The 11,076-nt window shown below is 45.3% G+C and overlaps 1 protein-coding gene across 1 annotated transcript in view; it reads left to right on the top strand.

Annotated features, from left to right (window-relative positions):
• Nucleotides 1–11,076, top strand: part of syne1a (spectrin repeat containing, nuclear envelope 1a) — a 183,201-nt gene that overhangs the window by 37,852 nt on the left and 134,273 nt on the right. The window contains 15 exon segments of the mRNA XM_070446763.1: nucleotides 3,440–3,563; nucleotides 3,655–3,821; nucleotides 3,962–4,115; nucleotides 4,282–4,949; nucleotides 5,098–5,277; nucleotides 5,530–5,683; nucleotides 5,963–6,121; nucleotides 6,757–6,939; nucleotides 7,069–7,170; nucleotides 7,283–7,486; nucleotides 7,765–7,972; nucleotides 8,884–8,996; nucleotides 9,118–9,323; nucleotides 9,570–9,731; nucleotides 9,941–10,238. Of these exon segments, the coding sequence (XP_070302864.1) occupies nucleotides 3,440–3,563; nucleotides 3,655–3,821; nucleotides 3,962–4,115; nucleotides 4,282–4,949; nucleotides 5,098–5,277; nucleotides 5,530–5,683; nucleotides 5,963–6,121; nucleotides 6,757–6,939; nucleotides 7,069–7,170; nucleotides 7,283–7,486; nucleotides 7,765–7,972; nucleotides 8,884–8,996; nucleotides 9,118–9,323; nucleotides 9,570–9,731; nucleotides 9,941–10,238 (3,082 nt within the window).

Here is an 11,076-nt window from a genome sequence, read left to right as displayed (position 1 = left end):
AATACTCTTGTTCTAAATCAGTATTTGTTTAGTAAACTGTGGAAAACATTAACTTGACCATGCTACAGATGATTTAACTGTTGGTGTCACATTCTCGTCCTCCTCATCTGAGGAGGAGTAGTAAGAAGATCGGAGGACCAATGCGCAGTGTGATATAAATACATCTTACATTTATAAACGAAGAACAATGAATAAACGTACAAAACAATAAACGGACAAACGAACGAAACGCAACAGTCCCGTATGGTGACATACAAAAAGACACAGAACAGGAACAATCACCCACAACCCACAATACAAAACAGGCTACCTAATATGGTTCCCAATCAGAGACAACGACTAACACCTGCTCTGATTGAGACCAATATCACCGCAAGTCAGCACAAAGACAACAGGAGCCCTGCCTTCGCTGTTCCAGCACCATTTACACTTAAACATTTAAACATCATCAAATCAACAAGGCTATATATGCTTAGTTTAATACACTGRAAATAAACTACAGATACCAAAACAATTTAGTCCAATCAACGTTGCTAAATATCATGTGGCTGTCCATGGTACTGATTTGTGTGTGTGTGTGTGTGTGTGTGTGCACAAGTAAAAACATTTTTTGAATCTACTTGTAGACTAGTTGAAAGGCAATGCCATCCTCCTCTCTTTCATGTTGTCAAAACGGTCTATGGCTCTGTCATACAGTACACTTTTAGTTTTTGTTGTCATAGGCTACCTAGCTAAAATGCTTGCTAGCCTGACTTCCTCGCATGGGCAACAATGAACCAGCTAAGTTAGCTAGCTACGTATTGAACTTCAATCGTCTCAGGCCAGTGGCACAATATAAAAATGTATGGTTAGATCAGAACCGTGGTCATAATCATTGGCCTATACAGAGAATTAACTTCTAACGAGTCAGAAACCCGGATCCGGGAGCACCCCCCACCCCCCACCAGTAAAAAAGCTGAATAGCATAGCTAGCATAGCGTCACAAGTAAATAGTAGCATCTAAATATCATTCAATCACAAGTCCAAGATACCAGATGAAAGATCCACTTCTTGTGAATCCAGCAATCATTTCTGAATTTTTAAAATGTTTTTACAGGGAAGCACAATAGTGTAATCTATTAGCTAACCACGTTAGCAAAAGACACCATTTTCTTTGTCCACCATTTTTTCTCTCCACGCAGTAGTATCACCAATTGGCAATAAAGATATTGATAGCCACTAACCCAAGAAAACCTCATCAGATGACAGTCTGATAACATATTTAATTGTATGGATAGTTTTTGTTAGAAAAATGTGCATATTTCAGGGTAGAAATCATAGTTTACAATTGCACACATCACAACTCGACTAGAATAATCAGAGAGCAACGTGTATTACCAATTTTACTCATCTAAACATTTCTTAAAATAGACAAAGCATAGCATTGGAAAGACACAGATCTTGTGAATTCAGAACAATATTTTCAGATGTTCTAAGTGTTTTTACAGCGAAACACAATAAATCGTTATATTAGCATACCAATGTGCAAAGTTACCGACGGCATTGATACAAGCCAAGAGAGGAGATAACGTAATATGCCAAATGTAATTAATTTTTCACTAACTTCTCAGAATTCTTCCGATGACACCCCTGTAAATCATATTACACACTATATAGAGTTTGTTTCGAAATGTGCATATTTAGCCACAAAAAACGTGTTTATAACATGACAATACTGCAAAACTGCCTGAAACTGTCGGCTCATTTTGGACATGATCTGGCGTAATGAATAACTAATCGTAAACTTGACTAAAAATATAGGGTGGACAGCAATCGAAAGACAAATTAGTTCTTAATGCAATTGCTGAATTACATTTCTAAAAATTATCTTACTGTGCAATACAGGGTTCGCCAAGCGAAGCTATACCAAAAAAAATGGCGGAATATGCGTATACAAATTTCGACAGAACAACGATTTATCATCATAAATAGTTCTTCTGTGAGCTGTTCTTCCATCAGTATCTTGGGCATGTATCCTTTCTTGGGTCTAATCTTCTTTTGGTCGAAAGCTGTCCTCTTGGTCGTCGAAATGCCCACTAACGTCGACCGGGACCGAAACGTGCCGGTGCTTCAATGTGCATCACAAAGCAATGCTCAAAATCGCACAAACGGAGTATAAAATTGCTATAAACGGTTAACATTACTACTTATGATGTTTTTAACACCTATAACGGTAAACATGACGGCGATATATAAGTGGCTAAACCAACGCTTGGAAAGAGAGAGAGTCCGACGTCCATCTTGCGTGAGGCGCAGCAGGAAAAGAACGAGTACATCCGGTCTTTCTGTTTATACTGGCCCTGATTGCGCAATCGACTCCATTCAAATTGTCACCTCTTACTGACATCTAGAGGAAGGCATGGGCAGTGTTTGTATCTCATAGGATTTACAGGGACTTTAAAACTGACCTGGGACCAGAGGCCAAAATGTCTGAAATCTCACTCCATATCAGGAAAAGTGCTGTAGAATGGTTCTGTTTCACTCAGAGACTAATTCATAACGGCTATAGAAACTAGAGAGTGTTTTCTAATCCATAATACTATAATATGCATATTGTACGAGCAAGAATTGAGTAGTTGAGGCAGTTTAATTTGGAGACGATAAATGCTAATGTTGAAACAGCACCCCTATATTGAGAAAGGTTTTAAGTCCAAATCCCCATCTCCATCCATGGCTTAGGAAAGGGCTATTTAGCAAGCTAGCTACTTGCAGGACATCAACACACAGCAGACCAGAAACAGACAAGTTTTTCTGACAATGACATTTTGCTTTGGATATGATTTGATTGGTCTGACGCAAAATCCAAACTGGCCTCTCTTGGGGGGCATTTTGCTGCGACAGGACAACCCACAATTGAGCTCAGCTCAACGCTGATTGGCTAATTTTTTATAATTTTTTTTATCAAGGGAGGCCAATGCTTGCTGGCATCATCATTCAAATACTATGGCGGCAACATGTCATACATCTTTGGTCCAGACATTCATCAGATACATTGGCTGCCCTTAATGAGACAGAGGGGCACTGTTTCCCACTCGATGATTTTCCAGTGAGATTCAGCCACTTGCGAATTTAAGAAAAATTATGAAACACAGCGATTATTAGTCAAATATTTGGGGAAGCCTGCTTCCCTTAGCATCCATGATACATGCAACTTGTGTGTGTGTGGTGTGTGTGTGTTGTGTGTGTGTGTGTGTGTGTTTGGTGTGTGTGTGTGTGTGTGTGTGTGTGTGTGTGTGTGTGGTGTGTGTGTGTGTGTGTGTGTGTGTGTGTGTGTGGTTGTCCAGTAATAATATATTATGAACTAGAAGGTGTGTATCGGGTAAATATTCTCACTACCAATTGTACTAGACCTTATTTCCTGTTCGCTATTTAAAAGTGTCCTCTGTCCTGTTTGTCTCAGGTATGAGAAGGAGAGTTCCAGTCTCAGGTCCTGGTTAGACAGATGTGAGTCTGTCTGCTGTCCAGACACTCAACTCCTCTCTACAGACAAAGCAAAGCTGATGAATGAGCTGCAAACTGTACAGGTAAAAAGTGTTAACATCAATCCACAATCATATTTCAATAACTACATCATAATTTATTATACATATTTAATACTATTTTATGATATTACAGGAAATGCAGAGTGATTTGCAGTCCCATGAAGCTTTTCTGCAGGGTGTGGTGAGTTTGGGGGCGTGTCTCTACCCTACAGCACCAAAGGGGCGGGTCAGAGAACTCACTGATGAAATTACACAGCTGGAGGAGAGATGCACCTCAATGAAAAACAGTATAACACAAAGGTAAGGACGTGTGTTGTGTTCCACCTGACATAATACACCTACAGTAAATATACAGATGACCAAAGTAGGATTTCCAGCAAGGCCATAATACAGGAGTTTACCCCKTGGCACACACACCCTTATACCTCTCCCCTCTGCAGGCTGCAGCAGCTGCAGACACACCTGTCTCAGGTGGAGCTCTTTGACGAGGCCCTGCTGACCCTCACCCAATGGAGCGAGAACTTCCTGTCTGTACTCAGAACGACTTCCCAGGTCAACATAGCTGACCTGCAGGCTGCTGTCACCCAGGTCAAGGTGAGTCAGACTACGTTTTTTGCCTGAATTGTGTCTTAATTGTGCTATAAACACACCAAGTATCCCTTTGAGATGACAAGGATTGATCCTGTAGAATAGATTATGAATTTTTACATGAATGTTGATGTTGAAACTTTTAGGCTAAACTCTTCACTGCCTTTCTCAGGAGCACGAGGAGTCCCTCCAGGAGCAGACAGCCCTGAGAGAGACTCTGCAGCAGAGAGAGTCCTCCCTCCTCTCCTTCTCCTTCACAGAGGCCCAGCAGCAGCTCCAGGGCCAGAGGGAGGACTGCCTGCAGCCCCTCAGCGAAGCCCAACACCTGCTCCTTCTCCGTGGGGAGAGCCTGGCTGAGCTGGGAGTCTTCCTCCAGAGCCATGGAGCTGCATCCGGAGCGGTCAGGGGCCTCCGGGAGGCTGTGGAGGGCAGGGGGAGCTGGGACCGTTCGAAGGCTGAGGAGCTGCACCACGGGCTGGGAGAGGTGGCCGGGGATGTGGCCCGTCTGGAGGCCCAGGCAGTGGGGTTGGATGGGAGGCTCAGCAAGGCCCACCTCCACCTGAGTGGGGCGGAGTGGAAAGGCTCCAGGGAGGGTGGTCTGGGTCAAGGTCCCGGCCAGGGGAGGACGTCGTGCAGGGGCCAGGCTGTGGCCCTCATGGTGGCCCTGGAGGGGGTGCAGCGAGGCCTGGGGTGGAGGCAGAGCCAGGCGGAGGCCCTGGGGGCACTGTGGACCTCCTTCAGGGAGAGGAGGGAGGAGGTGATGAGGAGTCTGAGGGAGCTGGAGGAGAGGGCCAGCCAGGAGGGGGCCAGAGAGAGCAGCGTACAAGCATTTCAGAACAGGTACAACTAATATCTCTCATAATATAGAACACTGCCAGGGGAAGAATACAACCAAAATACATTTGTTTACATCTCATTTTATGGTTTATATACTCTATGATGAATATATTGAGTTAAATCCCCTCTGTCCCCCGTCTCTTCTCCCCAGTCTGCGATTCTTTGTCCAGTTGGAGGATGAGCTTCAGTCTCTGCAGCATTCCCAGCAGTGGCTGAGGGAGAGGGGAAGCCAGCTGGCCCAGAGAGACAGTGAGCTGGCTGGGGAGGCACTCAGGGAGGTGGGCCTGGTGGAAACAGCCTGGGAGAACGTCAGGAAGATCATCACTGATGGGTGAGGATGGGTGAGGGAGGGAGTGGGGGAGAGAAGGTTTGGTTGGGTGGTGTAGTAGATCCAGCATTTGTTATTGTGTCAGTAAGCTCACTATGATGACATGGAGCAGTAGCTGGGGTCTCGGTGCATTGTTTCAACATCTGTGTCAATTAACAAAATGTTTTCTACATATTTTCCATTTTGTCCAGAGAGGATTGTTACCAGTTTAGTCTTAGTTACATCAAGTTGTCATTGTTGTCTCTCCCCCTCCAGTCARGAGCAGTGTGGCCTCCTGGTGGAGCTGCTACGTCACTTCCATTCCCTCAGGTCCACCCTCAGTTCCACTGTAGAGAATGCCTTGACCGTCACTCACAACCAGCCTGACCACAACCACAACCCAGAGGAGGCCAAGAGAATACTCTCACGGGTCAGTCACACTGTGATTAACCGTGGTCCAACCATTTTCCAACAGTAGAGTCCTATCTACTGTACTGTAATGAATGATACTGATACAATAGCAGGTATATCAATATTTCACATGCTTGTAATACAGTTATAGCAATGCCTTATACAGTCTGATAAAGTGTAGTCATATGGTTCGTATAGTACGGTAGGCCTACGATGCTCTTGGGATAATATCTATGCTGTGATTTCCACCTAGTGGTGAAGTGTTGTCATTACACCTTTTTCTCTCTTGTCTCAACAGCACGAGGCAGTGATAGCTGAGCTGAGAGGAAGACAGGAGGACATGGACCTGTTCATCAGTTCAGGAGAGTACCTGCAGAGAGAGCTGGCGAACGTGCCACACTGTGGCTCCAACAGCATCCAGAGAGGCATGGACACACTCAGGGACCAGTGGCTGCAGGTGAGGGAGCTAGGATGGGGAAGAGAGCTGAGGGTTTAATTTCTTCTGGGTGTAGATGGTTTTGTAATTCACTTTGGAGGCAACAGATTGTTAAATCAAAATCTTTCGCTCTTTCTCTGTACATATTTGTATGTTTGTCTCTCTCATTTCCTCTCCCTCTGTCTCTCTGTCTCTCTCTCCCCCCTGTGGGATTCAGCGGACTGCTCAGCTGTCACAAATGAGCATGCAATATCAACAAGTCTAGACATGTTGTCTGCCTTTCTCTCTCTCACTTACTCTCCCCCCTATCTTTATCTCACTACCTCGCTACCTCTTGAAAACAAAGATTGACTCTTTCTCTCTATCTCCTTCTCTTAATTACAGGCCAATAACTGTCCAGAGAGAGAGAGACAGATCCTGAAAGCTGATGTTTTTTTATTTAACCTTTATTTAACTAGGAAAGTCAGTTAAGAACTAATTCTTATTTACAATGACGGCCAACTGGGGAACAGTGGGTTAACTGCCTTGTTCAGGGGCAGAACGACAGATTTTTACCTTGTCAGCTCTGTTACTGGCCCAATGCTCTAACCACTAGGCTACCTTACACCCTAGCAGGTATATAAATGGTAAATTGATTGGCCTGTCCTGTCCTGTAGGTATCAGAGAGGATCCAGACCAACGCTGAGAGACTAGGCCATTGTGTGTCCCTATGGGATGACCTTAAGACCATGGAACGGGATATCGACCAATGGGCGGCAGCCTCCATYGCTGACCTCACTGAGGGTGTGGCCAATCTTAGTGACAAGCAGGGAACAGAGACACACCTTGCCACTTTCCAGGTTAGACCAAGCTGTGTAGTCTAGTCTAGTATGGATGAAGATCATCACATTGTTCACTGTTGCGAGACCTAATGTAAAAATAAAATCAAAGGATGCCAGCTGAAAGAGTCTCTTACTATGTTGTAACAGGCGGAGGTGGAGAGGAGAGAACAGAGGCTGGATGCCCTGCAGGAGAGGGTGACCAAGCTCAAGGACCTGGCCAAGCTCCAGGAGACACCCATCCAGCTGCAGGTGAGTTTTAGGTTCAGAGATCATGTTATTCAACAAGTTATCCTCAGCAAAAAGAGACTTAACCAAGCAACATGTGGAGAATGTCAACCATATGTCTCTCTGTCTCTCTCAGGTGATGGAGTGTGACCTGAGGAAGAAGATCAGTCATGCCCAGGAGGTGTTTGACCAGGCCAGACATTCTCTGACCTACTTCAGCTTCCAGAAGCAGCGCCTGGAGGACCTCATGTCCCAGATGGCCGAGCGGCTGGAGACCGTGGAGAGCTCCCTGTCTGACCTGACGGAACCCTCCGGACCAGAGGATATGATTCGAGTCAAGGTATAATATTACCCTTTCCATTTCAACCAAGCAGAATACCACACGTTGATGGAAGGAGTTTCCTGCCCAGGCTCTCAGTTTTATAGAGAGTGTATAGAACTTTGACAAATGGTGAATTTGGCTGTTTATCATTTTCAATGGTCACAGAAATCCATTCAAATACCATTGTAGGTATGTTATTTACTATCCTAAGCTAGTAAAAATCRATTCTATTGAATTCTATTTCTAGCCACCCCTGAGTGACAGTCATTACCCTCTCTCCCCTTCCCCCTCCCCAGGATCTCCAAAGTGCTCTCCAGCAGCAGAGGGGTGATATAGACATGGCCAGGGAGACACTTGGTTCACTCTGTAGGTCCCACCCCTCCCAAGAGCTGACCCATATGTCCTCTGACCTCACCCTGCTGGCCAAGAGGACCGAGGCTGCAGCCCAGCTCAGCTCCAGGACCCGCGGGACTCTGCAGGACGCACTGCAGCTACGTTTCAACAGTGAGCAGAGGGTTAAATCTGGGTTTTATGCTGATATGTTTAGGTTTTAAAGTTTGATTTCCCTTTGTAAATTTCAAATAGATATGAACTCAATTCTCACTGTTTGCTCTCTCCCATCCAAATGGCCCCTCTTCATTGTAACCCTTGCTTGTATTACTGTGTACAGACCCTGTGGATGGACAATAGCAGAGCAGCCAGGAGACAATTTACGAATAGATTGCATAAAGTAGGACACATGAAAACACCAAGGAGGAGTTGACATGATAAAATAGCTCAGGACACTGGGGATGGAATGAAGGCTGCGTTCTACTGCCTCATACATACTAGAGAAGTTAGGACAGATTGATCCCTGTAAAGACCTTTTATCTGCACCATATAGCATCACATGTTGCTTTTAAATGCTGCTGGTGCCTTAGATTGCATTTTGATTAGCTTTGACTTTCCCCAGGGCACACTCAAACTGCACTGACACACTGTCTGGCACGCACGCACACGCACACACACACACACACACACACACACACACACACACACACACACACACACACACACACACAACACACACACACACACACACACACACACACACACACCTGTGCCTCTGAGAGTAATGTTGCACTCGTCACCGGTGCTCTCAGGGGAGTCATTTGGGATTGTTGCCAAGGCAACCATGCGCCGCACCATGCAGACACACCCACACATCCCATCTGCCTGACAGCATCTCTCCTCCCTCGCCCTCCCTTGTTCGCTGACACAATCTCTCCCTTTCTCCTTCTACTCTCTATCCGCCACGATTCTCCTTCCCCTTCACCTTGTCTACCATATCTTCTCCCTTACTCATCCTCTCACTCCTTCTCTCCTTCTCTGTTCTCATCCTATTTCTCTTTCATTCGTTCTTTCCATCTGAGCAGAGGTCGTTCAAGAGTTTAACTCCTGGCTCTCTGAACGGAAGGCGGAGCTAAAAGAATGTTCTGACCAATCAGGAGATGTCACCTCCCTGGGAACCAAGGTGGAGAGGCTAAAGGTACTGTCAATCATAGTTAACTGTTAAGTGTTAACATTATTGTTACTACTCTGTTAGTCTATGCTATACTGCTTTAGTACCGCTCTAAACTATTCACCACCCTTCCCCTCCTGTCCCCCAGGTGGCGCAGGAGCGTGTGGAGGAGGGCGAGCAGCACCTTGGCCAGGTGTGTGGCGAGGCAGAGAGGCTGCTGCTCCACCTGCCTAAGGTGGGGTCGGGACAGGTGCAGGAGCGCCTCTCCTCCTGCCAGAGGGACTGGGAGGGGTACAAGGAGGGGTGCAGACAGACCCAACAAGACCTGGAGGAGGGAATCACCCTACTGACAGAGTGAGTGTGTTTGTGTGTATCTAGCAGGTGCTCCTCCTGCTAGAATAGATTGTCCTACCAGTATTGTAAGTGTGAGTTTGTGTAACACAAATAACCCTGTTTATTCTGAGAATGTAGAAGAATGACGTTGTTGAGTTGTGTGATGATGCTAAATCATTTCCCAAAGGATATCAGTGTTCTAACTAGCTAACTACCATGGCTTGTTTTAGTTGTAGTAGTCATATTGGCACTGTTCCGCTTTCTCAGGTTTGAGGGCCGTGTGGAGGGACTAAGGGACTGGCTGGAGCAGATGGAGCGTAGCCTGAAGAGAGAACCTCCTCTGGGGGGAGAGGAGCAGCCAGGAGTCCCTGACAGCACTGACGAGCTGGAAAGAGTGGAGGAGATCCACAGAAAGCTGCTGACAAAGAGGTTTGTGTGTGTTGTGTTCTAAACTAAAGAACCTTAAATAGCACTGAGATGAGTCATTCATCTTGATAAGGCATGGTGATGGTACATGTTGCTGTAATGTTGTTATGTTTCATTATCGGTAACTGACATACCCTATATACACACACTGTATGCTAGTCAGTCATTAATTCACTTTAAGATGTTGCTTTACCATCTCTCTCTCCCCCCAGGAGTTCTCTGGATCGTCTCAGCCAGGAGGCCCAGTCTCTTCGTGAGGCAGGTCGAGGCTGTGGAGGGGAGGTGAAGGCCACAGCCCAGCTCCAGACCCACCACCAGACCTTGCTGCAGGGGACTAGGGAGCGCCTGAGAGGGTGCCTGGAGAGCCAGGCATTCGGAGAGACCCTGCATGGGGTGTGGCTTTGGCTGGAGGACATCCAGGAGCGGCTGGGAAGTCTGGGGAGCACTATGGGCAACAAAAAGGAGCTGGAAGAGAGGCTGGAGCAAGTGCAGGTATGTAAGGAGGGAGCCGTGCCACACACACACACACACACACACACACACACACACACACACACACACACACACACACACACACACACACACACACACACACACACACACAATCGAGTTCTTTGGTCAGATTGGGTGAGTGTCCAAAATACTTCCGGAGATTCTGGTGAATCGATGCTACGATATACAACTGTATAATCAGGATTGGTAGCTATAAATATCACATTTTTTGAACAAAAACATAATTGTATTGTATAACATGATGGTTATAGACTGTCATCTGATGAATTTTGTTTCAAGGTTTAGTGATTAATTTTATCTCTATTTTTGTCGGTTTTGGTTGCAAGCTATTTTTTGCGGGGAGGTTAATGCGTTGGTGTGTTTGGCTACTGTATGAGCTGAATAGAAATAGTATAATTTGTTTCGCTTCGCTGTAAAAACACTTTAAAAAATCGGAAATATTTAGGCTGGATTCACAAGAGTGTTTATCTTTCATGTTGTGTACAAAGCCATTTTTTTCATAAAATGTTTTTATGATGAGTATTTATGTATTTCACGTTTGCTCTCATGTAATTATTCTGGTGGCTTTGGTGCTATTTGTGATTGCAGCCACAATGTAAAACTATGATTTATACTAAATAGCAAATTAAACAAAACATAAATGTATTGTCATAAAGTATTAAAGACTGTCATCTGATGAAGTTGTTCTTGTTAGTGACTCATTTTATCTCTATTTGTCGTTTTGGTGAAAACTACTATGCGGTGGAAACATGGTGAAAATGACTGCGGTTGTGTGTTTGTGGCTTTGTGGTTAGCTTAATTAAATAATTGTGTTTGCTGTAAAAAATTTAAAACT

This window comes from Salvelinus sp. IW2-2015, linkage group LG14 (genome assembly GCF_002910315.2).
Source record: "Salvelinus sp. IW2-2015 linkage group LG14, ASM291031v2, whole genome shotgun sequence".
Classification (NCBI taxonomy): domain Eukaryota; kingdom Metazoa; phylum Chordata; class Actinopteri; order Salmoniformes; family Salmonidae; genus Salvelinus; species Salvelinus sp. IW2-2015.
Note: the sequence above shows the minus strand (reverse complement) of the source record. Positions and strands in the feature narration are given on the sequence as shown.